Below are 27967 nucleotides of genomic sequence, written 5' to 3'. Positions count from 1 at the left end.
GCGGCTCTCTTTGCTGCGGTGTTTGCTTGCATGCGCCTCGCATTCACCCGGAGGAGTGTTTTGTCCGAATAATAACAAATGCCCTCTCATGCCGAGGAAGGAAGGAAGCTGCGGTTATTATGACTAACAATACTGTGCTCATGTTTCGAAACTCAAAACCAAGAGCACTTGCGGCCAGAAGAGCCGCATAATTTGCAGATCTACTCGCAAGCAATCATTCCGTGCAATAGTGCTTGATCTATCCTACGGTACGCAGGTGTAGGATTGCAGCCCAAGTCATGAAAAGATTAAACAGCAGTTGCTTCTGCACCGAGGAGCAGAGGACCAAAAAGGCCAAATCCAGGCGTGGGGAACCTTTGGCCCTCCAAAAGTTGATGAACTACAGCCACCTTCATCCCTAGTCGTGGGCTGTGCTGGCAGGGACTGATGGGAGTTGTAGTTAAGCCACATCTAGTGGGCCAAAGTTCTCCACACCTGGCCTAATGGATATGGGCTCTTTCAAATGTGTGTCATACATAGCTGCATCTAGGGAGTGAGCCTAGCCAGGAGTGCTTGGAAGCCACATCCCAAATGCTTGGTGCCCACACAAAAACATCTAGATAGTGCTAAAAGAGAAAAGCATGAAAGGCATGAAGACGAGTCTTCATAAGAAAATAGCACAAAAAGTGCTCATACTCCCATTTATTTTCAGGGGAGGTTTAAGAGCACACCAGAGAGGAAACTGGACAAAAACTTCACTCTCTTAAACAAGAAAAGAGCCAAAAAGAAACTCCTGACTCCTGGTGGCTAACCTATACGATATATTCACATATATTTTCCCTCCCTTTTGTTTAAAGCAGGAGTGGCTAACATGTGGCTCTTGTGATGTTGCTGGATTGCAATCAACCCCGACGATTGGCCATACTTACTAGGGCTGAGGAGAGTTGGTACCGCTAGTTCAACAACATCTAAAGCAGGCATCCCCAAACTTCGGCCCTCCAGATGTTTTGGACTACAATTCCCATCTTCCCTGACCACTGGTCCTGTTAGCTAGGGATCATGGGGGTTGTAGTTCCAAAACATCTGGAGGGCTGCAGTTTGGGGATGCCTGATCTAAAGGGCCACAGCTTCCACACACCTGGTTTAAAGAAGCTGTTGGTTGTTGGCATCTGTCTGTCTCGGGAGACAATGGAGAAGTGTGTCCATTGTCAAATTGTTTGGAGGTGAAGTCAAACTGTTGAAGGTTGCAGCACCTGCTGTGGTTGTAGAGACCAATATGGGAGAGACATGTTTTGTTTCAGCTAAATAGATGGGTACCGCCGAAGCATCTGACAACTACTAGCAACTCTCAAGTAATGCTAGAATGATTGTATTATCTTGACTACTGTTGTGAATGGTCCTCATGTTTGAATTTACTTTAATTATCCAAATCTTTAGTGAATTATCACCTCCACTATCTAAGGCAGTATGCCTCTGAATGCCAGGTGCTAGGAATCACAAGTGGGTAGAGTGCTGTATATATTAGTTTAAAGAGTATGTCTTAAGTGTCACAGCAAACCACAGTAGCTGTGCAGGTGCTGTTCCAGCCACCTTACCCAGAATGCTTTGTGTTGGGGAAGTACCCAATTGGCCCTTTCTAGAGTGGGGGGAGACCCAGCACCATGGAAAAGGAAGTAAGTGGTGGAGAGGAGGATTGTAGACAGCAGGGCTGATACAGGCAGTACAATTGCTTGCACTGTCCCAGTCCTTGTTCTAGTCTTAATTTAGCAGTCTCCACACTCGCAACTGACCACTTTTTTCTTAGTTTCTTCATAGGACATGTACAGGAGGCAAACAGATGAAACTGCACAGGTTTCAAGTTGCTTTCTCATAGTGACAATGACAAAACATTCTTCAAAGCTTCATTTAATTTCAAAACAAAATTCAAAGGCTACATGGAAAGAAAGCAGCAGTGTGACTATAGGCCATGTTTTCAACAAACTTTAGAATTTGCATTTCTCCTCACCGCCGTTGTCATTAGTTATAGGTGACTTAACTTGAGTCCATCCGCGACAAAGCCAAAATTGAGCAAATTCTGTAATACAAAATTTTTGAAAAGTCTAGTGAAGTATCAAACCAAAATCCCAAGCCTACTGGTGCTGATTTAAAGTTTTACAATTGTCACCTTCAGTCAGAATATGAAATATGCACACACACACACACACAATGATAATGTTTGTAATTAACTCAGATTGGCCATTCTGCGTTTTTGTGGGGAGCAGGGTTTTTTGAAGTAATATTTCTTTTCGCTGGAAGAGGAATATATAAATATATTCAGTTTGCCAACTGGGAAATACCACTTCTCAACACAGAAAATACGTATTTTTCACATTGATTATTACTACAGTGGTACCTCGCAAGATGAATGCCTCGCGCAACGAAAAACTCGCAAGTCGAAAGCATTTTGCTATGTTTTTGGTGATTCTCAAGATGAAGTTTTCTATGACCGTACTTCGCAAGACTAATTTTCCCATCGTTTTTTCCTTTTTTTGCCGCGGCAAACCGCGCTTCGCAAGACGAAATTATAACAAGACGAAGCGACTCGCGGAACGAATTAATTTCGTCTTGCGAGGCACCATTGTATTTTATTATTAATGTAGTGCCATCTGTGTACATAGTGCTTTAAAGATTTTAAATGGTTGCTGCCCAAAAAAATTCAACAAAGGAAATGGAGAAAGTGGAGAAAATGGATGCAATTGTTAGGCTCTGTAACAAGCTGAGATATAGTGGGGTTGTGCAAAGGCTTTATAGAAAAGTGCAAAAGGAAAAGGAAGGGATGATGTCTTTTGAGGGAGCAGGAAATCTGATAGGTGAGAGTAGTGAAAGCGGAGTAGTAAAGGTCATGAGCAGGGATGTGTCAAGATATAAGGATGGAGAGCTAAGAGGAATTGGCTTTGGAGTGCTTTCAAGTTAACAAGACAGGAAACCAGTGTTTATCTAAGGCAGGGGTAGGCAACCCAAGCCCCGGGGGCTGGATGCGGCCTGTGGACAGTCCGGGAATCAGCGTGCTTTTACATGAGTAGAATGTGTCCTTTTATTTAAAATGCATCTCTGGGTTATTTGTGGGGCATAGGAATTCATTCATTTCCCCCCCCAAAAAAGATAATTCGGCCCACCACATGGTCTGAGGGACGGTGGACCGGCCCTCGGCTGAAAAAGGTTGCTTACCCCTGATCTAAGGAGAGGCATCTTATGATTAGGACAATGAGAATGGTGAACTTTTTGGCATTCAGAAAGCTGAAAAGATGCAAAGGGACCAAGTTAAGACAATGGAAAACCAGTGAGGAAGAGATTGGAGAAGTGTAGGTAAAAAATGACCGGGACATGGACCAGAGTTTTCCTGAGGGAACAGACAGAAAGGGCTATATTTTTGCAATTGATACAGGCAGAAGTGGCACAATTATGCTATGGATTAAAATATGGGGAACATAGGATTTAAAAAATGTGTCAAAAATAAACCTAAGGCTACATGCCTTCCCAACTGGGTGGTCAGATGCCAGAAATTTTTCACCCAGACTGTGGAATATTATCTGAAGAGGAGGTAAACATCTTAAGCATGACTTTCCAAAAATGTTCTATTACTGTCAACAGTACCTCCATGTTAATAGATTAACATTGATTTCTTTATGCGCAGTATCCACACGCAGCACTTGTACACTCAATATCCAAAGGAAAAAGGGACATGGGATCTTGCTCTTGGGGTCATATGATCTCAAGCCGTGCACTTTCCCCTTTCATAATTTGTTGTAATGCATGGGTAGGCAAACTAAGGCCCGGGGGCCAGTTCTGGCCCAATCGCCTTCTAAATCCAGCCTGCGGACGGTCCGGGAATCATTGTGTTTTTACATGAGTAGAATGTGTCCTTTTATTTAAAATGCATCTCTGGGTTATTTGTAGGGCATAGGAATTCGTTCATATTTTTTTCCAAAATATAGTTCGGCCCATCACAAGGTCTGAGGGACAGTGGACCGGCCCCCCTGCTGAAAAAGTTTGCTGACCCCTGTTGTAATGTGTAGGGCTGCTATCAGATTGAATCCAACATCTGAGGGAAAAATAAGTAGCATCAATATTTAAAGCTTATCAAATCTGCCTTATTTAAGTAGAGCAAATAGTTCCTTTTACTATTTGCCACTCTGATATGATATTGTATCCTAATATAAACATTTGCTCTCAGCAGCTGAGAATAATAATGTAGCAGGAGCTATATCACCACTCTATGGAGCCCAATCTATGGATATTCGTTTACAGAAAAGATAGATGCCTATAGTTCACACAAAAAATCGAAACACAGATTGGAAATAGATCTTCTCATGCATATGTATGTATATAAATAAATTCCATGTTGTACCTTTCTGCACATAATGCTGATATTTAATTTTTAGACAAAAGTTCAGAACACGCCACCATCGCTGCTCGGATTATTTGACAAAGGGTGCTTCTTCCAAGTGCATTTATGGATTGGCTTCGGGAGATTCTTTTCTGTCTTGATCATCTTTATTTGAACCTTCTTGGGCAGTTTCACCAGCTACAAAGAAAGCGACATAAGCAGCCTGAAACTGGATCTTACATGGATTTATCTATACCTGTTGATCAGTGTCGTCATCCAAGAGGAAGCAGGAAGTGTGGCTGGTTCCCAGCTCCCATCATCAAACTGTTGCTGTATGCAATCCTGTCTGGCTACATACTGCTGCATTATTTCCCTTTCTATCTCTACAACAGATATCCTCATCCAACTTTCTGGGCCAACTCTAGGTCCCTTTATTTTATTTTTACCCAAAGATAAATGACTTCAAAGCCTCTGAGGTTGGGATTAGTTAGAGTCAAGTACTTCACAGAGCGAAACACACCAATGATCATAACAAGGGTAAGGAACTTTCTGCTCCACTGGGCCAAATCTCCCTCCTTCCCCATAGCCCAACTTGTGACAGGTGGGTGTGCTGACCCACCTGTCAATCATCTGATGGATTGTGGGTCAAAGTTGACCCACAAGGGTGGGGGAGGGGATACAAGCAGAGACTTCAAACCTGCTTTCTTCAGGGGTCTACAACAGCAGCAGCAGCAGTGTCACCTAGTTACAGGTAGGTAGCCGTGTTGGTCTGAGTTGAAGCAAAATAAAAAAATTCCTTCAGTAGCACCTTAAAGACCAACTAAGTTTATATTTTGGTATGAGCTTTCATGTGCATGCACACTTCTTCAGATACACACAGCAGTGTCACCTAATTAATATTGATAACAACTGTAAAAGTGATATTATAATGGCACTAAAAATATTTAAAACCTGGGAGAATACAGAGGTCTTACCTGGCACTAAAAATACATTAATGTGGGCACCAGGCAGGTATTTAGGGGAATTCTGCAACTGGGGTCGGGTGGGGGCACTGCCATGAAGGCCTTCTGCCTTGTGCAAATCTTCTGCAGTTCAGAATGAGGAGACACCTACAGCAGGGCCCTGTAGATGCTCAGCCAGACATCTCTGAGAAGCCGAAAGCCAAGGCACAGGATAATGCTACCGTATTTACTGCTACTGTTCCGCAGCAAATGGCATTCAGAGGCATGATTTGTCCCTATGAATCTGTCTGTACTTTTAAGAGTCGTCCGGGTTGGTGGCTATCTCCACATATTGTGGCAATTAATTCTATAGCTTGATTATGCCCTAGAAGAACAGCACTGTTTTGACATGGAGTCTCTGGGATTAGTGCAGATATGGCTACTAACACCTTTCAACAGATCATTTATTGGCTGCCTGAAAATAAATTGTCATCAAGGAGGTGAGAATCGATGACATTTTCCAAGATCAGAAGAACAAAAGACCTTTCCACTTTATACTCTATATCAGGGGTCCCCAGACTTACCAGGCTTTGGGCCGGTGCCCGCCGCGCCGCCCGCGTGGCGGGCCGGAGGGCAGGGGAGTGCGCGCGCAGCGGGCCGGAGGGTGCACACGGTCGGAAAAAAATTGCCGAAAATCGCTTGTGCGCATGCGTATGGGCCTCCCCCGACCCGGAAGTGCATCGGAAATGACCTCTTCTGGGTCGGGAGAGGCCCATACGCATGCGCACAAGCGATTTTCTGCGATTTTTTGCCGATTTTGAAGTTCGCCGCCGCGCCGCGCGCCGTAAGAGCAGGCGGCGGGCGGCGGGGGTCGTCGTGGGCCGGATTGGGAGGCCAATTGGGCCGCATCCGGCCCGGGGGCCGTAGTTTGGGGACCCCTACTCTATATCAAATAGTAGCTAAAAGGAACAACTCATTGTGTTTCAATCAGATCTGTAGATGCAAAAATTTAGACAAACATCTGAGCACAACATTCCAAAAGTACGCAGAAAATATTTTGCAGCTGGTAATAATTTGGGAATTGTATGAACTCTTCCTCCCTCCTCCTCTCCATCCATTAAGCAAAAGATTATACTCACCGGGTAAGGAGCTGTCTTCTTTTGATATGATAGTTTTCTGCTTCTTCTAAAATAGAATTAAAGGGTTTTTTATATTAAAAAAATGTGAGTCTTCTATTTCTTTCAGCCACAAGAAAACATAAAATCTTCCTTTTTCTACAGGGTGACAGCCTATCAAGATAGAGCTATTCCTGACAGAATGATCAAGCCTTGCACGTTCCTTCACTGCTTATGTTGGTTTTGTCCAATGGCTGTGGAGCAATTATCATGATGCAAGTTATTAACATAATCTGCATGGCAAGGTAGCTGGAGAACTAACATTCATACCTCCACAGATGTCTTCCACAGTAAATAGATCTCCTTTGATGTTGCCCAATCAAGGGGAACTACATAATCATCTGGTAATAAAGTGTCTATGAAACAAGATTTTGCACAAAGTGGTTATTTGACCTACATACTGCAAATAACGAAGAGTAACTGTGTAACCTGAGAAGCATGCTAGTAATTTTAGTCGTTACTAGTGCCACAACCTGAGCATGCAAAATACAGATATCCCATAGTTGACTCACACATGCACTGATATCTTGACTTCTTGTGCCGTTAAAATATTTGGGAATTAGCAACAAAGGGTATGCACGAATTCCGATAAAAATAATTATTGTATTGGGAGATCCAAGAAATCAGTATGTGGGGCACCTGTTTGTGCACCTGTGCAGTTATCACTTGATGCTGTAGTAGATAATTTGTTAACCTACAAGGCCACATAGATAACAAAAAGTGTTGTGAGTGTCTGTATAAACACACTGTAAAGGTAAATATACCCCTGACCATTAGGTCCAGTCACGCATGACTCAGGTTGCGGTGCTCATCTTGCTTTACTGGCCGAGGGAGCCGGCATTTGTCCGCAGACAGCTTCCGGGTCATATGCTAAGCATGACTAAGGCGCTTCTGGCGAACCAGAGCAGCGCACAGAAATGCCGTATACCTTCCCGCCGGAGCGGTACCTATTTATCTACTTGCACTTTGACATGCTTTCAAACTGCTAGATTGGCAGGAGAAAACACACTGTACCAGCCAATAAAAAAAGGTCGGTGTGGCAGTACAGAGAATGAAGTCGTGTATAAAACATAATTTATGTGGCCAAAAAAATCCACTTTTTTCATATGTCCACTCACCCCAATTTTCCCCCGTTAGCATCAGTTTTCCATGAAGCAGAGGTCCTTCCCAGCATCTACTGCTAGAGACAGATTTCGGGTAGGGGCGCCAGGGCATTACATCTGGGACGTCCTGCAGACAATGCCTCTGAGCTATGGCTCATTCCTTCTTTATAACAACACATACTTAACATATTGTACAACAAGATGGCTGGTGGTTTAGATGGCTTTAAAAAACGCAAGACAAATTTATGGAGGATAGATTTGTCAACGACAGGTAGCCCATAGTTTCTCTCCATATTCAGAGGCAATATACTTCCATATACCAGAAATACCTGGAAAGGGCTGTAAGATTCCCAGTGGCAACTGGGAGAATGCAGGGCTAGATGGACCTTTGGTCTCACCCAGCAAGCAGCTCTTCCATTATCTTTAGATAAGGGTACTATAAAGGACCCTTTTATGGTAGCACTAGTTGTTTGCTGTTGGCATGGATTATTTCTGTAGCATTAGAGGGAGAAATGTTAACAAGTGGCACTTAATTTTCTTCTGTGGGTATGTGTATGTAGACTTGTTAAATGTTCCGAAGCAAGCTGGGAAGAAAATGCTGAAAACAGTAGCTGGGCATCAAATTTGTTGTGTCAAGCAGTAGTGAATGCTTTAGAATCTACAAAGAGACTGGGAATAACTGAACCTCCATACTGTGTTGAGACTGAAAGGTGGATTTTGTAAGCAGAATTAAAGGTACCAAGAGTATGTGGAAAGTGATGGGCCCAGGTAATCTGTAACCACATTCAGCTATGAAAACAAGCAGAGCAGGCCTGCTAAAATAAATCAGCACTTATCTTGATTTTAGGCATGATTAAGGCTATGGCGCTGTGGTTAAACCACTGAGCCTAGGGCTTGCTGATCAGAAGGTCGGCGGTTCGAATCCCTGTGACGGGGTGAGTTCCCGTTGCTTGGTCCCAGCTCCTGCCAACCTAGCAGTTCGAAAGCACGTCAAAATGCAAGTAGATAAATAGGAACCGCTACAGCGGGAAGGTAAACGGCTTTTTCATGTGCTGCTCTGGTTTGCCAGAAGCGGCTTTGTCATGCTGGCCACATGACCTGGAAGCTGTACGCCGGCTCCCTTGGCCAATAATGCGAGATAAGCGTGCAACCCCAGAGTCGGTCACGACTGGACCTAATGGTCAGGGGTCCCTTTACCTTTTAAGGCTATAGAACAAGCATCCCCAAACTGCAGCCCTCCAGATGTTTTGGCCTACAACTCCCATGATCCCTAGCTAACAGGACCAGTAGTTGGGGAAGATGGGAATTGTAGTCCAAAACATCTAGAGGGCCAAAGTTTGGGGATGCCTGCTATAGAAGAATATGGAACAGCAGTGTAATTTTCCCCACTGCAGTATTTCCCTCTACAAGTACAAATATTGCTATTGTAACGCAAGCCTAATTAAAGAAATTGGGGGAAGTCACTACATGTGTATATTATAAGACTTGTAAAGGAATAGCGTAACACTTGAAAAGGCCAAGTTTGTGGGCTCAGTTAATGTTCCACTGAAGCCTACGTCATTGCTGAAGGTAAGCAAGTGTAGACTGAAATGCCCATGGATAGGAGACCACACATAAGGCTGAAGTATAAATAATATGAATGCCAAGCTGGCAATGGTTAAATTCAAAAATTAAGAACAAACACTTACTGAAGGGTTAAAATCAATATTTTGTGAATGTATAGTGATTTTTAATTTTCATTCTAAAATAGCCAGAGGAATTTTAAATTTCTTGGATGTTAAACACTGTAACCCAAAAGCATTCAGTCTCTGTTAGGAAAAGTTAAGTCCAAAGCAATAAATTCAAAAGAACATTACACCAGCTGAAGATAGGACTCGATATAGATTAGATATAGATATAGATATAGATATAGATATAGATATAGATATAGATATAGATGAGTCCCACCTTCAGCTGGTGTAATGTTCTTTTGAATTTATTGCTTTGGACTTAATGACACACACACAAACACACACACACAGCAGTGGCTGGCTCACTAGGCAACTTTGCTAAGCAATAAGTACCTAACTTGCCAAATTGTATTACTTGTTTTTTTTCCTTCAAAAAATAGTAGTTACCCAGTGGAATTCCTGGAGAACCAAAATGTTCTACTAGTTGAAGTGCAAATCCTAGGGATAAAGGAAGCCCCAAAACACTGGCTTTTGTTTTCAAGGGGTATTGTTCGTATTCGATTGGGGAATACTCCAGTTGCTCAGTTTCATTAACTTCTTGTATCTTTTCAGAGTTTTCAGCAGAAGAGTCTGTTTCTTGAACTGAACACAAAATATCTGGCTGAGTAGTTGAAACTTCTGGAGATATGTTCTCCCTCTTTTTCTCTGTGTTAGCTTCCACAGCTTGATCAAAAGCAACAACTTGCTGTTTGCTAGGTAAGGAAGCTCTACAAGTACATATCTGAATTGGAGGAGCGACTACTTTTGTTGAAAAGTCCATAGATTTCTGTGCAAATTGGCTGGAATATTTACATAAGAGAGGTTCTACATCAAGATGAGGAGATGATTCTATTGCTAAATCATAACTAGAAGGTACTGGACATTTATAGCAGCCAAGGCTTTGCTTGTTCTTTTCTCTAGCCTCTTCATTTGAAGTCTCCTCTTGTTCCACCAGTACAACAATATCCTTTAGTACTTGCTCGTCCTTTCTAACTGGAATCTGTCTGGGTAAACCAAAGCTGGGGGCCAACTTGAAGATCCTTTTGCATCTTACTGTTTTCCTTGGTGTAGCTAAAAGGCTTACATTGTTTGGATCACTGGTTTTAGTACTAGGTTCTGTCGCGAATTCACCTGCCCCAGTGCATGGCATTCTATGGATGTTCTCAGTTAGCTGGGGTGTTTGAGCACAATCTGTTATACTGTTATTTCCATATAACACTTCTCCTTTCGCTAATTCTTTATTAGGTTGATATTCAATCAGTTCTCCTGTCATTCCTGAAAATACTTGCTTGGGCCTCCTCTCCCTCTTTGGCCTTTGCTCATACATGATCTTAGATGTACCATCAGGCCAAGTCAAACAGGAATCACTTTTGTCCAAGATGGTTTGGGGCTGTTTGCCAGCCAAGTCGATAGAAAAGAAAGCCCAGGTATTTCCCTCATTCTTTTTTGATGGCCCAGGAAGATGAGCGGCTAATTTTTCCCCATCGCTGAGCAGTTTCCTTCCTGGGCCAGAATCAAGTATGACTTCAGCAGATGCAGCTTTGTCTTTGTCTTCCCTATTTGTCAGTATTTCTGTACTATTTTCAGTAATGTGCTCCAACTTCAGAGAACTGTGCTTTTCGTCGTTGCTCTTGCCTTCTACAAAGTTTACATTTTTAATTTCATTTGGCAAATGATTACTGAATGATTGTTCAGTTCTGTTTTCATTAGGAGGAGGTGGCAAATGCACTAGAGGTAGACTACCGTCTCCTGCAAAAGCTTCCCTTTTTAATGAATTGTCCAACACTGGATCCACCGTATCAGAAACAAGGACACTTCCTTCTTGCAACTCACAATGTGTTAGACTGTTATCATTGGCAGAGTCACTCTCAACACCTTCTTTTCGCTCATTCTGGTGCCCAATCACATATGCTGATTTTTCATTGTCTTCTGAATCTTCCAGGCCACTCTGTGTTGACTCTTCATCACTTGGAGTGAAATGTCCACCTGACGTTTTCCCCATAGCTTTCATGGTAGCACCCTTCATTCTTCTGTTCCTCTTTTGCTTCCTCCTCTGTTTCATCTTGTGCAACCTGTGCTTCTTCTTTACAACCGACTCCCTAAACAGAATAAGAACTAAATATGAACAAATTATTAAGAATAATCTTAATAAAAGCATCAGTTACAAAGTTCCTTGTTAAAATGAAAACCCCAAAACATGATGCATTTGAGTTGCTTGAAGAAAAAATGAAGTTGTCCAGAAGAAATAAATGTATGTAGGATACATTTAGGATATAGCATTTCCTTAGTAGAGGTTAATACTACAGCCTAATTTTTGCTTTTGGTTCAATGAAATGAGGGAAATTAAGGCTGAGTCTGCATATGTAGCATAATGAGGTGCTAGAGAAGACTGTGCCACCGGATTACAAGTGGATATAAGTTCTAGAACAACCCTTTTTATCTGGTAGTACTTTTCCAGTTCTCTCCAACCAATTATGTTGCATGAATTGACCTAGGCATGTCATTTTTGTATGATTGCAAGTGCCCAAACTTTCTTATTGAGCAGCTAGATGCAAGTGTATCTTTCCAAACAAAATAGTAATACACTCTTTTTTAAAAAAGCAGGCCAGTCAACAAGGGCATGATCCAGTCAGTTAAGTACTCTTAAGCCCCACTAATTCAATTAGAATGACTTAGACCTGGACTGTAGGTTTCCAAAACATATTCTGGTGCTTAAGCCACTGTTTTACGGATGTGAAAATAAGGGGAATTATTTGAAAGTAGTGCTTGGCAAATGTAAGATTGTGTTGGTAAACCATCAAAATTGTAAGCGTATTCTGACTATGTATTGAATTCAACATTCACGGGTAGCATTATTACTTAGTATGGCTGCATAAAAACAGAGATGCAGTTGAGGGAAGAGTGGCAAGCTGTTGACTCGCTATCGATTCCTAGTGTGCATTTGACAAAATGTCTGAAAGACAAAACTTGAAAGTGTGTAAAGGAAATATTAAGTCTCTTGGATCCGGTGCTATCAGTACACTAAGGACACCAATATTCTCTTCTTTCCAGTTGAGTCCAAAGAGGCGATAGCATTTTGAACCAGGGCCATATCACTGAAGGAGTTAATATAGGCCAATAAAATGAGACTCAACCCAGAGATTCTCCTGATCGCTAAGAACAGGAAACATTATTGTTGCCTATATTGGATGGAGCTACAGTATATTCCTGCCTATAAGACTACTTTTTAACCCAGGAAAATCTTCTCAAAAGTCGGGGGTCGTCTTATACACCGGGTCGTATCTCTTATACGTCGAGTATATCCCAAACTCTATATTTTAATTGGAAAAGTTGGGAGTCGTCTTATACGCCGGAATATACGGTACATTCCTCCCCACAAATTAGGCTCATGGTTTAGGAGTACAATAATCCTTGATCTAATCTTAAACAGAATCTTAAACCTTTCGAAGTCTTAAACTGCTGCACAAACTGCACCCGTTCTTAGAGGAGCTCAGGTTACAGTTGCACATGCCTTAGTTAACTATTTGGACTACTGACAGCACACTCTTCAGTGATTGCCCTTGAGAAGCATTTGGAAAGTACAGCTGATACAAATACTACTACAAGAATTCTAGCTGGGGCTAGTTTTCTGGAGCATACAACTGCTTAGTCGCCCCAGCTGTACTCACCACTGATCCATTTCCAGGCTCGATTCAAGATACTACAGTAGTTATCATCTTTAAAGCCCTAAATTGTTTGGCACCAGGATTTCAAAAGGACTGTCATGTAAACCTTATTGCCATCTATGATCAACCAAGTAGGCATTTTACATGTCCCACCTTCCCCCCCCCCCAAGTATGATTGGCAGAAACACAAAGGGGGCAGTCTACTTGGTTAGTTTAACACAACCTCAATTTATATTTATGCTGGCAGGACTTTATCTGATTAGCATTATTTGGTATTTCATCTCTTTGCCTACTTAGTTTTGTTTTGACATTTTAATGTCTTGCTTTGACTGATTTCTATTGTTAGCTGCATTAGCCACCTTTTTGATGCTACCAAGCAAAGCAATTCTGTGGGAGCAGGGGGAGAACCCTTGGTGGAAGGGCTACAAATACGAAGTCCTGCTATTCACATACTGGCACGGAAGTAAGATGGGGGGAGGGGAGGGGGTAGTCATTGGAAGGAAAATAAGCATACAAGCTCCAACGCTGGCATATCCTCTTCCACCCACCCACCCCCACCCTCTGCTTTGTTATGGGAACAGGGGAGCTTTGCGTCCTCATCTAAAGCGACTCTCAATCTGCCTCCTACGGCTGCCAGAGTACCAAAAGCCATGGATGCTTCCACAGCTGCAACAAAGAGGCCTCTGGGAGCAGACATCCTTATCAGTGGAGAGGGAGGTCAAGAATGTCCTGCTGCCCCAGAGACACAGACCATAGGACTGCATCCTAAATGGATCGAAATCAAATTGAAAATATGTACAGTATTCTTTCCCATGGTAGATTTTTTTGAAACCCTACTACTTCCTTACCAAGCAATTAGTTCACCACCAACCACTTTTATACCCACAACCCACTCTCTTCACACATTGTGAGTATTGGAAGATATTATGTGGCCCTGCAGAGCAGATTCATTTTCATTCGGTAGATCAGGTATACTTGATTCTCTCTCATTGCCATTACACTTTCAAGAAGCCCATCTTGGAAATGTTAGTTCTCCTCCCAAAACACTACTCATTCTTTGTTATTATAACACAAGTTATTTATTGCTTCCCCCCCAAAAAAACCATTATGGCAGCAACATGCAGGAACTACAAACACAAGGTTTCTCTTATGTTTATGACTAGGAACAATGTAGCTCCTTGCCTGCTATAAGGAGGAAATGCAGGCTGATTGTTGATAAATCATGCCAACTTTTGGCAGGACAATCCACCCACACTTACATGATGTAACTGCATCACGCTAATGAATGGGTGCAGCTACTTCCCAAGCCACAAAGTCCTCTACTCATCCCACTCATCAGTGGGGGAAAGACACCTTGCCAGTTACTAAAAGTGAGATGTTTTAACAATCCCTGTTGTAGATACTGAAAATACTGACACAGCAATCAAGGGACATACATGAACATTGTTAAATATATATATATATTTATATATATATATATATTTATTTATATTTAACATATTAAAGTCACCAGACTGGATATTCATAGCAACCTCTACGACTGAAAAACATTCAAAATGCAACATTTGCAAACAAATTAAGCAGCAAAATATCATTCAAAATTTTAGATTTAATAAAATTTCTATTAAAAAGTATTTACATGCACATTTCACAAATACACATTAAAAACAGGAACATGCAAGTCACTGAACAAAAACATTAAATATTTTAACGACTTTATTCCCAACGAATCTGACTTATACAGCAAGCTTTCGATCCTCTCCTGCCCTTTTATCTTTTTTAAAAATGAAACGGAAAGCTGTGCTAGCATAAACCTTGAATAATCAAACCAAACAAAGGTAATTTGTTGCTGTTTACATACCTATACAGCAAATCTTATCAGATAAAAAGGCAATCTATTAAGAAATTATTAGAAATGATCAAAGGCTTAACACACTTGACTCTTATAACTAAGGTTCAAGAAATTACCTTTAACTGAACATCCCACCTACCTCATAGAGCTCCTACATATGCATATCCATGTAGCCTCATTTGCAACCCTACTCAGGTTTTAAGTGCGTGGGGCAAATAAGGGTAGATCCAGAGATATACCCTTTTCACTTGAAGGTAATTGCTTGCTATACCAAAGCCAAAAATTAAAATACAAATAAAACGATCTACCAGATGACGTAACAGGTTCATTTACCACACACATAAACTCTGGTCAGGATATGTGAGAATGAACCTTCAAATCAGTCTCTTGCCATGGTTGTGAATATCCACATATGATGTCTACAGAAATTTTCAGTGTGGTAGGAGTCACAAAGAATACATTCTGTGCCAACATCCCTAGATCATGGCTACTATCTTGCTTCTACTTTTCCAGATTTAGTAACTGAGTACTTTGTTAAACAGTTTAAGTTAGCATATGAATAATTTGACTTTTAAAAAGTACTGTTTTAAGATATTTCTGCAAAGCAAAGACTAGTACCTAAAACCCTTGTGTATGTGGCACAGAACCCCTCCAATTAAGCATAAGAAAATCCCCTTAAGGAGGAAACACTCCATAGGCTCCCTCCAAACCTCTGGAGGCAGTTTTTTTAGAGGGTTCGCTTCAAGGCAGGATCTTAAAAACTGGTAGACAAATGGAGCAAGTCTGGATCTCAACCACAGAAATCATATATTTGTTAACTAACCTTTAAAGCTACAGAAACTATTGTAGGTTTCCTCCCGCAGTAGCAAAAGTATGTTGGTTATATCTAATCACCAATCCAGGGCTGACACACCTACGATGAAGTTTTCACAAATTTGGTGCCATGCTAATGAGCAGGACTCTCAACACAAGAGCAAAATGATAGAAAACATACAACCAATCTATTTCTATGGAGTCTTCAGCCTCTTTTCCCAAAGTTGACTTGCTTTGCAACTCTTGTTGTGTTCTTCAAGTGAGGCACATGAAATATGCATGTACTTTATTGGATATGTTTGTCATTCTTGTGCTCTTCTGCAGCAGCCATGCATTTCCAATGGAGCTTACATAGGAGAAGTGCATTATATACTAAGTTGCTGGTCTTCCATATATATGGTTACTAAATCTAGTATTTACCGAAGTGCCAATTATCAGTATATCCTTAAATATATCCTGCCTTTTTAAGGAATGTATGACCACAATGCAGTAGCACAAAGGTTGAATCTCCCATGTTAAAGAGCAATAACAGAGGGAGAGAAATGTACTTGAGGCAAACTGTAGGAACATTTTTAACTTGAACATCCTGGGTACCAATTATTTACACACTCAGCCCATAGCTTATAATCCTAGTTATTTAAATGAGGCTATTTTTGTATTAGTGATTCAGTGGCTTCTACAGAAATGCTGTAAAAAGCATTATATTGTTTAATTGTGTAAGCTAGCTTAATGCAAAAGTAGCAAATGTGATTGACATATTTTAAAATCCTTTCCTAGCTAATGCCAAAAAGTTGAGATTTCTACAGTGACTGTTGCAGCCATCAGATTTTCATTTACATACATATATGAGCAATTGGCATTTTCTTTCACAAAAGCCTAAAGTTTCTCTTGCTCCACAAAGGTCTCATATTAACAGCCCCTTATTAGTAAAACTCAAAACCAGGTTTCATAATTGTCTTTGACAATTAAGTGATCTGCATATAGCAGCAGTAATTTGCAGTCTCTCTGCTCACCTGGGGTGAGCAATATTTGTCTCCAAATAAGCAGGTGAGTAGCAAACTATCTCTGCCTCCCCAACAACTACTGCCCTTTAAAGCCATGAAAAGCATATGTGCAACTAACAGAGAACTACACTGTGCTTTCTCAGATGGAAACAATGCAAGGCTGATACGAGTTGCCAACGGGCCAAAGCAGGCACTTCGAGTAGCAATACAGAAATACGTAAGATGGCAATAGCCTCCTAAAAATATGTATTTATAAAGCAGATATAAGCCGTTTTTATTTTGTTTAGAGATTTATAGATACCAACAAGTTTGACAAAAGCATGTCTCCAGAGCAAACACAAAAATGTTCTGAATGTAGTCAAGATTCTCCAACTGTGTGTCATGCAAACATATTTCTTTATCAAGAGATGGAAAGTGGGTCTTTTAGGTTAGATTTATTTTCCATTTGTACAGGACAAATAAAGTTACTTTAAGACAAAGTCACTACCTGATATTCCCAAGAGTTACCTCTCAACCCACAACTGGTGAGCCCTAATGGATCACACCGGTATTTTAATATTTTCATTCAACTTAAACCATAAAGCTCAGACTCAAGACTCTAATGTATTACACTGACAATGGATTGCTGAAACAATAGTACAAGAGAGCACAGCAATTGGGTGACAAGAAAAGAGGCAAACATTCAGTAAATTTTCACTACATGGTAAAAAACCAAAATTAGAACAATAATTAAGCCTCATGCCAGCTCAGCCTCAAACTTCTGATGAATTGGCTACTGCCTATATGTAATGCAGTTTTAAGTAACTGGTTCCAATGTCCACATATATGTATACAGTTCCAGTTTTTTCAATGTATTTCATTTATTGCTTTTTTCATGACAAAGCCGCATAACCAAACAAAAAAAGCAAACTTTCACATACCACAATAGTGTGAACTTAGAAAAAGACAATGTAATCTTCATATTAAAATCTCAAGAACTGAACTTATCAGGATTCCATGTAAACTATATGCTAATGTTTTGAAATACAGGTTTTAATTGCAGGGCAGGGTCTAAACTACTACTGTCATAACTGACTGTTTGAACAACAACAAACCTCAAAGAATAAATGGCAATGGAAAAGCGAGCTTCAGCTTGATGTCAACATTTGATTAATAAACTTAACTGAAATAACTGGTATAAAGTTGTTAGAACTGGACTGCGATTGAAAGCAGTAAAAAAAAAAAGGTTCAAACGCAATACCTTTATATATATTGAGTTATTCTTCTGGTTACCTGCATTTATTAAAAATTCATTATATTCTATTTCGAATTCTTAAAGAAACTGCTCAGCAGTTTACAATGCAAAAACTCTTGTGTTAAAATCCAATGATAAACCACCTGGTGTATCCACATTGTCACAGGGCTTAATCAAAACCAAGATTAGTACAAATATATATTTTAAAAATATTTAACATTCAATTTTAATATTAAACATGTATTTACATTATTTATAAACATTCCCCAAGGGATAATTATCTGCATTAAGATTATTTAACCCTCAAAAGAAAGTAGCAGAATAGTTTGGAAACAATCCGACACTAGGAGTTAAGGTGGCTTTAAAATTTCAATTTATTAATGCTGTGTTTTATTATAGCTTGCTTTCTGAAAAGAGAATTAACCTTAGCAAGTATACCCTGAGTTATCGGCTATTTGATACACTGAAAGTATTCCAAGAGTCTGAAGAGGCTCCCCACCTCTGTCTTCTTTGTGGAGGTGGCCACTGTGAAGTTTTGTGAAAAGGCAGGACCGAATTCATGACAATGGGTATTGATATTTGATATTCGTATCTTTCCAACATTTGAAGAATCTTCTCACGGTTGACCCCATGTTCATTCCTCCTACAAAAACAAGAAATGAAGTTCAAGTCTGATCAATTTATAGAATCTCTCAGAATGCTTTCAAATTGTCTTTCTTAAGAAGCTTGTCCAGGGTCAAGCAGGTTCTTATATGTTTTTCCTCATGGGTAGAAAGACAGCTGGCAAACAGCAGTTTTTGGCAGAAAGGATTAGGCTGCTGCTCCTCTCCTTTGCTATTCCTTTTTGCAAAGTTGTAGTTTCCCAGTGATCATTTTTCACTAAAGAGCAAGAGCAAAACCAAAACCAAAACCTACCACCACCAGCCCTCTGTCACTTAAATGAGCATCATCATGATCCTAAGGAAATTATATGCATGTTCAATCTAGTTTCTTGAAGATTTGAAATTAAGTTTGAATGAGAAAACACTAAAAAATAGTCTGACAATATTTTAATCTAGGTTATATTTTTAGGTGGTGCACCCAATAATTCCATTTACTGCATTCTTCAAATAATTATAAATACTGGCTTGGATCCAGTGGAGTGACAGCATATGCAGGAGGCACAAGTCCCCAATTTAAATCAATTGCAGCCCGCCATTCACAGCATTCACCCATGTCATATTGCACACCCTTCAGGAATGACTTTTCAGGGGCTGTGAAAAAGTGGGAGGCAGGAAAGCTTTGTTCTGCAAGCAGAACAGTTTGTCAGATCCAAATAAAATGCACTTCCATTATGCTTTCAGCAGCAGCCTTATTAAAAATAATATAAAATCAAAAGCTTTGTAAGTTTCATCAGACTGTTATTACTATTCATTTCTACTAAGCTTTATGAATAGAAAAGGGGAGGGTGAAACTGAAAGGTGTGCAGAGCACAATCCTCAGTGAGACAAGCGGACACAATAGTTGTCAAAAGGACAGTTAGTGGCAGAGTTAATGCTGAAGAAGTGGGGAGAAGCCTTACAAGTTGATATATGCCATTGTTCAAAAGCTGATTCACTGGTTACATAAACAAAATAATAAACTTTAAAGCTTTCATGTATTTTTAAATAAAATCAAAGCATAGACCTCACTTTTCTAATTCTTCTGGGTCAAACTTCCACCATGTGTCTGGTTCATGGAATTCTATTCGGTAGCCCTTTTCTAGAGCCTAAGCAAAGATAAAGAATTATGGTTATAAAAAATAATAGTGACAGAGTAGTAACTTCCAAAGGAAAGTATAAGAAACTAGCTTTTCTGATAAAGGCTGCTATTTTATACACATATCTGGGCGTAAGTCCATTTAAATATGTGGAATTTACTTCTCACTAAGATGCACAGGATTGTGCTGCAAGTTCAGCAGACTGAAAACCAGTATTTTGTCAGGAAAAAAGCTTACATACATAAATTATAATAAGCTGAAGATCATACAAAATGTAGATTATGTCAAAAATAAAATCAGACTGGTTAATTTATTTAGTTTTCTCACTGAGAGGGAAGTGAGTTTCCATAAGAAATATGCTGCTTTATTTACCGCTTCTACATAAGGCTTCATTTCCCAGGCTTGTGTATTAGTGTTGTCTATTATAATTGGGGATCTTCCTTGATCCATTGCTTGTCTTGCTGCAATAAAATTATAATAAATTATACAAACAGCAATTATAAGTATCACTTACTTCAATTAACAAGGTTCGAAAAAGAAAGTCTATAAAATTGCCAATGATACAACAAACTCCTTTTCAATGGCTCTCATCAGAATCAACTTCAGGTCAGAGACAAAGTTTTCCTATATACCGTATATGCTGGCGTATAAGGCGACTGGGCGTATAAGACGACCCCTTACTTTTCAAGTTAAAATATAGAATTTGGGATGTACTCCAGCCCTTTTTTGGCGGGGAGGGGAGGGGAGGCTGTCTTCTCCAGCACTCAAGTCTGCAGCCGGGGAAATGGTGGTTTGTTTGTTTGCTTGCTTGCTTAGTTATTGAGAGGGGGAAAGAAGCCAGCTAAAGGAGAGATAGAGAAGCAGAGACATCGATCAAAAGGAGGGAGGGGGAGAGGGAGAGGGAGGCAGAGACATCGAGCAAAAGAAACCATAGAGAGGATAGCGATAGAGGGGCAGAGACATCGGAGGCTCACACAGCCAGCGAAAGACGCTGAGCAGCAGTGAAAGAGAGAGCGGAGAGAGAGACAACGAGGCTGGCTCAGTGAGCAAAAGGGGAATAGAAGCCAGGGAGAGGGAGAGGGAGGCAGAGACATCGAGCAAAAGGGGGGAAAGAAACCATAAGGAGGATAGCGATAGAGGGGCAGAGACATCGGAGGCTCACACAGCCAGCGAAAGACGCTGAGCAGCAGTGAAAGAGAGAGCGGAGAGAGCGAGAGACGGAGAGATCCCTTTGCTTTGCGCTGACAAAAAGAGAAGAGGCAGCAGCTTGACACCAATGAAATACACAAAACTGTATCTCTGCGCTGATCCAGGTCACAAAGCCATGAGGGAGCCATTCTCCCTGGCGGGGAGCAGCCCCCTCCCGAGCGCGCTTCTTTGCGTTCATATGGTCACTGCATACAGTGGGGATGCGGCCGTTTTTGAGCTCCCCCCACCGTATGCGGTGACTGCAGATTCTTGGACCCGGCGTATAAGACGGGCCCCCAACTTTTGAAAAAAATTTCCTGGGTTCAAAAGCCGTCTAATACGCCAGTATATACGGTAATACCAATAGCTGCCTTATCTGTTCTTTCCCACCAAGGTTCACAACTGACCAAAACTGATTAGTTACAGGTAGGTAGCCGTGTTGGTCTGAGTCGAAGCAAAATAAAAAAATTCCTTCAGTAGCACCTTAAAGACCAACTAAGTTTATATTTTGGTATGAGCTTTCGTGTGCATCTGAAGTGTATCTGAAGAAGTGTGCATGCACACAAAACTGATTAGTTCATTAGTCAAGTAATTCCAGATAAAGAGACTTCTGTGAGAAATTGACAAAGTGGCCTTTGCAAGTCAAAATGGTTGCATCTACAAAGAGAAGAAAAGCCAGCTCCTGTACACAAGAATAGCGTGACAGTGATACTGTTGTGTTTAGGGCTGAGTAGAGCTCATGTGCATTTCATAACTACGTACAGTGGCACCTCGACATACGAATGACTTGACATACAAATTTTTCGAGTTACGAAAGGAAAAAATGGGGGCGGGCTTACGAATTTATTCGACTTACAATCGGGCCCTCACCGCCTCGCTGCCCCACGCTCGCCACCGCTGTGTGCCAGCCTCGCTTGGGATCGGGCTCTCGCCGGCTCCCCTGCCACCGCCGCTGCAAAGCCAGCCTTCTGCTGGCCTTGTGCGGGATCGGGCCCCCGCTGGCGCCGCTGCAAAGCCGGCCTCCTGCCGGCCTCGCGCAGGATCGGGCCCTCGCCGGCTCCGCTACCGATCTTTGTGTGACAGGCTTGTCAAGCCCGGCAAGCAGCGCCCGCCGATCTTCGTGTGACAGGCGGGGGTGGGGGGAAAGTGGAGGAGCTTCTCGGGCTGTTGCCGTCTCCCTGCCTGCTTCCCCGAGCTGAAGCGCCTGGGGGACGGAGCCGAATTGCGGCGCGGCTTTTCGCCGTTTGCCTTCCCCGAGCCAAGGGGAAGGCAAACGGCAAAAAGCCCCCGCAGCGCCGCAATTCGGGGCTCGCAGCGGAGCCCGTGAGGGCCCGATCCCGCGCGAGGCTGGCAGGAGGCCAGCTTCGCAGCGGAGCCGGTGGGGGCCCGATCCTGCGCTACCTTGCCGGCCTCGCGCTACCTCCCACGGCCCCTCCAGCTGCCGATCCGGCCATAGGACCGGATTGGACCCTTGCAGCCACCGCCACCGGCCTCCCACCGCCCCCAGCTGCCGATCCAGCTATAGGGCCGGATTGGGCCCATCGCCGCCACAACCACCGACCTCCCGCCGGCCTCCCCACCTGTGGATCCAGCCATAGGACTGGATCGGGCCCATCGCTGCCTCCCGCCGGACTTTAAAGTGCCTTTTTTTTAAGGCCCCGGAACGAATTAATCCATTCCCAATGCATTTCTATGGGAAACATCGTTTTGACTTACGAATGTTTCTACTTACGAATGTGCATTCAGAACAGATTAAATTCATAAGTAGAGGTTCCATTGTAGAAAGAATTTCAGAAAATGTAACTTTTCCTATCACTGTAGAAACATGAGAAAACCTGTTTAAACTTTTACATGCCCCAGAACTACCAGACGGAGGAGTTACTTCCTTTATTGTACAGTGGTACCTCGACTTACGAATGACTCAACGTATGAATGTTTCGAGTTATGAACAGAGCTCTGTCCGCCATTTTGGATGTGGCGCGAATAGGATTTTTTCAACTTACGAATTTCTAATAGGGGTTGCTTCGACTTACAATCCCCCCCCGGCTTCTACTAACCAATTTTTCGACTTACGAAGGTCTGTTCGGAACGGATTAAATTCTTAAGTCAAGGTACCACTGTATCTGACAACCACAGGCTCCTTTGTCCAGTCTTGGGAAAATAGATTTGTCCATTCTGTATATTGGAATAGGCTACCAACTGCACATGTTGGTGGATCTTAAACCACAAACTCTTGTATCAATACATCTATACTTTTAAGTATACCATTAACAAAATTATACATGATTAAGTTTAATATATTCACACCTCTCTTCTGGTTCCAGTCATGAGCAACATTTAGTTGACCAACATCATATGACCAACATCCATTGTTCTGCCGAAAGTATTCATCAGTGCTGAATATAATGCCATCACGACTCTGACCAAGCAGAATACTGTTAAAGGAAAAGGCAACACTATTACAAGATAGACAAATCTTGTTTTTGGAAAGCAAAACACATTACACTTGATTCATTTATTTTGAAGGTACTTTTGGTTTCCATTGCAAAGTCAACTATTTATAAACCTCATATTTATCTCACTACACTTCATACCTTCCCTGAAGCCCAGAGCACAAAACTTCTGTTGAACACTCAGCTACTCACTTCTACATCAGCTCACTTGCTAAAACTGGCCATACAATATTGGCAAAAAATATTCCTGGCTTCCTTCATTTTCCTTTCAGTCCACAAAGACTGCAGAAAAACTATCTCAGAGGATAAAAGATGTGAATTTCTACTCTTGATGGACCAACTGGGGGTCATCCAGACTTGCTTTGTAGAACATAAAACACTGCAGGGTCAGCCAATCTCCACAAGTTAGAACCTCATTACCTAGAATGCTCCATCTACCAACCATAGTCCACAAAAACCATAGTAAATGCCTGTTGTACCTAGTTTCTACTTTTAATGTTTTGTTTTTAAACTTAAAATGCATGGAAACAAAGAAGTACTCTTTATAGCCCTACATGCATTAATCCTTACACCAAACTACCATTATTGCTATCTGATACATGGGGAAAACTCTGGACAAGAACTTTCAGACCAAATCAACCATAGCTGAGCTGAAATTCAAAGTCAGGACTCGTGATCCTCAACAGAAAGTAAGAGACATTCAAATATTTTTGTTTTGGTTTTTTTAAAAAAATTAAAAAATCAGCACCATTCAAAATCAGCTTCAATCACTGTTGGAGTTTTCAGGATTAAATAAAAATAATAATGGACGGTATTCAGTGCACTCATTCTGCAAGGATTTATGCTTGTGCAATGGAATTTTCCCACCCTCTTATACCCATGTCTTCCCCAAATTGGTTCCGGAGGGTTTGGGGGACCGTTACAACAAATTTAGGGCATGTGCATGGGGAGAAGCAAGGGAGATTGTTGCATTGTTCAAGCAGAAATCATTGCACTGACAGAACATTCATATAGCACAACTTTAGATACAGCCCATTATTTATCATTATCATAACTGTTTTAATAATATCAAAGGACGGGTTATTGGCTTGTTTTGTTCTGTATTTTATTATGTATTTTGTGTTTTTATCTTGTATTTTTATGCTGTGAACCACCCTGAGATGTACAGATGAAGGGCAATTAGCAGTTTACAAATTTAATAAATAATAACAACGATCATCCTTCAACTGAAGTTCTCAGGGCAGTACAGTATACAAAGAATACAATAAAATACAAACTAAAAGGAACAATATACAATTATGGAATTATTCAACTCAAAAGTTCAGTTGCAAAATAGAAACAATATTATGCTTTAAACATTTAAACAAGGGTCAACAACTTTATTACTGAAAAAGCAAAATTTATTACTAACACATATGCCATTTAACGATTACTGTCTCACCAGTGAAATGTCTTGGGTGATTTGAATTGCTCTCAAAAAATAAAAATGTTTTAATGGAACAAGAGTCTACAAAATATTCAGCTTCCTTTCTTTCTATATAGACAGATAGATAGGTTGATATTGTGTTTTAATGTTGTATTTATATATATATGAATTATTACTTTTGGTGGATGAAATGACCATGATGTTTGAAACATCAACAAATGATAAATCAAACGAAACAGATTTCTTTCTTAAAATTAAGTTGTCGTTCACTTACCGAGATAATGTTGTCTTCCCTGAACCTGGAAGACCTCTTAAAATCAGAAGCAGCTTTTGTGACTCACATAACTTGCCCTCTGGAAACTGCTGAGAAACGTTGCTTGATCCTTCATCTGGGAAAGTTTTAATTTCTTTCCAACATGGTCGAGTTTCACAGAAACCATTACCCATGTGTCCATCAGACATGTTATATCCATTTCTGGTGGGCTGTATATTATGATTACTAAAATGATAGGCATTATTTTCATCAGATGTTGCACTACTCATGTTAATATGGGTGTTTTTAAATGGTCCCACATTTGGGGGGTGGAAAGTATCTGAACGAAGTGATGAGGAATTAGGTTCCTGAAAATTAAAACGAGGAGTGAATTGAGGAGATGGTGGGCCATAAGGTATTATAAAAGGATGTGTGTTTTGCCAACTAGGCCTTAACTGAGACACAGAATCATTCCAGAATCTAGAACTATCCTGTTTGTTACATAATTGTCTCATTTCCCATACATCTCTTTCATTGTTACAACACCGTCTGTTGTCACTCCTGTGACCCGATGGGTCATTGTATGGATACTGTTCACTGCCTATTCTACGATCACTTGGTGCATTATTATAAAAACACTGACCACCACCAGGTGATGTTCTATAGGACCATTCTTGAGAATTTACACAAACAGTTGGATTCCATTTATTATGTTCCCCAAGTGAATTCGTTTTTGTCCCCTGTAAGTGACTATCAAAACGATTTTCATCACTTTCAAGCTGATCAATTTCATTATAAAATTGGGACAATTCATCTTCTATTTTTAGCACCATTTCTCTCTTTTTCCTTTGATCACGTATGCAATCAGCTTTACTTTTATAAATGGGTCCAATAAAGGCTTTGCTTGTGCTATATAATTCTTTCTCTTCATTCTTATGTTCTTTGATGAAGGCATTGTCTTCTCTGTTTTTACGTATATTGGTATTGGAAGGAGAAAAACTTTTGTTTCTTGTAATCCCAGTATTGTTTACTGACTTTGAAGGCTCTGGTGACACTGGTATTTTACCCGTGAATGCCTTTACTTCTGCAGTTTCTTTTTCATTTTGTGCCTCTTCATCAGAAATGGACAACGGAATAAACCCACTATGGGTTTTTTTAACATGCATTTCCTCATGAAGTCTTTGCAAGCCATCATAGGATTTACCATGAGGCTCTTCTGTTGATTTCATCCTTTTAGAACAGGGCTCTGTTGCTGATGCATCTTGACTTTCAAGGTATCTTGGCTTACACTCATCATGAAGCATCTTAAAATCATAAAACAATATGTTTACAGCATTATATCAGTTACTTTTCTCCAGTAACTCATTTCTTAATTAAGGCTGCAATCCTACACATGCTAAGATGGTACTAATCCCCATTAGGAACATGTCCTCAGCCAGACCATTGACCCATCTAGCACAGTAGGGGCTACACCAGCAGTAACCAATATGGTGTCCTCTAGATGTTGTTGTACTCCAACACCCATGAGCCCCAATCAGCACAACCAAAGGTCAGGGATAATGGGAGTTATCTCCAAACAACATAGTGAGAACATCATGTTGCCTATCCCTCGTTAACATTTATTTGCAGCAGTAATCAATGTTTTCAAGCATGGGACATTCGCAGCCCTATATGAGGATGTCAGAGAATGAACCTGGGGCTTTCTGCACACATAGCAGATGTTCTACTACCGAATTGTGGCCATCCTATTAAACAGAATGGAACTTATTTATATAGGATTGTTGTGTAAAGCTCCATTTTTGCGCATTTCTTCCCTGAGAAAGACAGTGGGACATACTTGAAGCATTTTAAAATCAGTCAGAAATCATGGGGAAGGGCTTGCAACCAGTGCTAGATTTATGTATAAGCTAAACAAGCTATAGCTTAGGGCCCCACTCTCTTGGGGGCCCCCAAAAAATAAATTACTGTACAGGGAAAAATGTAATTTATTTCCAAAATATAAGATGAAAAACAAATAAAATAAAACCTACAAACAGCAACAGTTTTGTGTTGTTATGTGATATGGCTTTAGATACCTATTAGGTCCATAAAATACCATATACTGTAGCATATATTCAACACAAAAAACAGTGACAATTTGTTGTTGACAAAGGACAGCTGGACATATAAAGGGCCCTATTACCTTCAGTAGCTTAGGGCCTCATCAAACCTAAATCCGGCCCTGCCTGTAACCGAAGTAAGCACATCCGTTTAGCTGCAGGTTACTAAATAAAATGAAGTTGTCCTTGTGCGTTAGTAACATACAATCCGAGTATGTTAAACTTCATATTTATAATCACCAAACGAATAGGCCAGTAAAATATGATGATAATCTGAAGCCAGCCCCTGCTTATCTCAGAACATGATTCCCAACAGGCATCTTATTATTGTTATTTAGTCTCCCTGTGGATTAATAGACACTGCGTCACCCTTTTTTAATCGTGCCCTTTTCTGAGGGACGCCCACCAAGATGCCTTAACCAGGCGCACGCAGCATGTCCGCGTGTTTACTAGCCAACCCTCACCGAGCCCGGGGTCTTGCGTTCCGTCATCTTCCCGTGTCACGCACCCCCCCCACCCGCCCGGCTGGAAACAACGTGCCCCGATCCCACCACCCCGGCGCCAGAGAGCGAGCGGGAAGCACAGGACAAGACACCAGGCGCATCCCCGCCCCCCTCACGCGGACCCGACACCCAACCAAGTTCCCTATTCGCGTTTTTAGGCAGCAACACCAACCTCAAATGGACGACGCGGCTCGCTTTTCCAGCGGGCTCCCTGAAGTCAGACGGGCACCGCCGTGCTCGCGGGGCTGAGGTAAAACATACACCCGGAAAAGGTTCCAACCCCCGCTTTCCAAAATGGCGGCCTCTCCCCGCGCCGCGCACGCGCGAGTGGCGTTTACTGCCCGCATGTGGGGGCGGGGGGAGGCGGTTGTAGTTCTCGAGGCCGGCGGCGACGGCGAAAACTACAGCTCCCCGAATCCTTAGCAGGCTCACGTGACGCTGCAGGGATGAGGAACGTGGAACTCTG

The 27967-nt window shown here is 41.3% G+C and overlaps 1 protein-coding gene across 8 annotated transcripts; it reads right to left on the bottom strand.

The window, feature by feature from the left end:
- Positions 1 to 516: 516 nt before the first annotated feature.
- N4BP2L2 (NEDD4 binding protein 2 like 2) lies at positions 517 to 27810 on the bottom strand. Of its 8 annotated transcripts, XM_035115195.2 has the most exons (10): positions 27674 to 27810; positions 24921 to 26203; positions 23075 to 23202; positions 19952 to 20040; positions 19512 to 19588; positions 18341 to 18484; positions 9682 to 11372; positions 6732 to 6817; positions 6426 to 6471; positions 517 to 4543 (listed from the first exon to the last, which is right to left on the bottom strand). In XM_035115195.2, the coding sequence occupies exons 2-10, from the start codon at positions 26201 to 26203 to the stop codon at positions 4470 to 4472; spliced, it is 3618 nt and encodes a 1205-aa protein (XP_034971086.2). In that variant the 5' UTR covers positions 27674 to 27810; the 3' UTR covers positions 517 to 4469. The 8 variants fall into 8 exon arrangements, with proteins under 8 accessions (XP_034971086.2, XP_060129781.1, XP_034971087.2 ...); XM_035115196.2 differs by lacking the exon at positions 6732 to 6817 and having other exon boundaries at positions 4404 to 4543; XM_035115194.2 differs by lacking the exon at positions 517 to 4543 and having other exon boundaries at positions 6141 to 6471.
- Positions 27811 to 27967: the final 157 nt, after the last annotated feature.

The sequence above is a fragment of the Zootoca vivipara genome, chromosome 4, assembly GCF_963506605.1.
Source record: "Zootoca vivipara chromosome 4, rZooViv1.1, whole genome shotgun sequence".
Lineage (NCBI taxonomy): Eukaryota > Metazoa > Chordata > Lepidosauria > Squamata > Lacertidae > Zootoca > Zootoca vivipara.
This window is presented reverse-complemented; position numbering and strand designations above follow the sequence as displayed.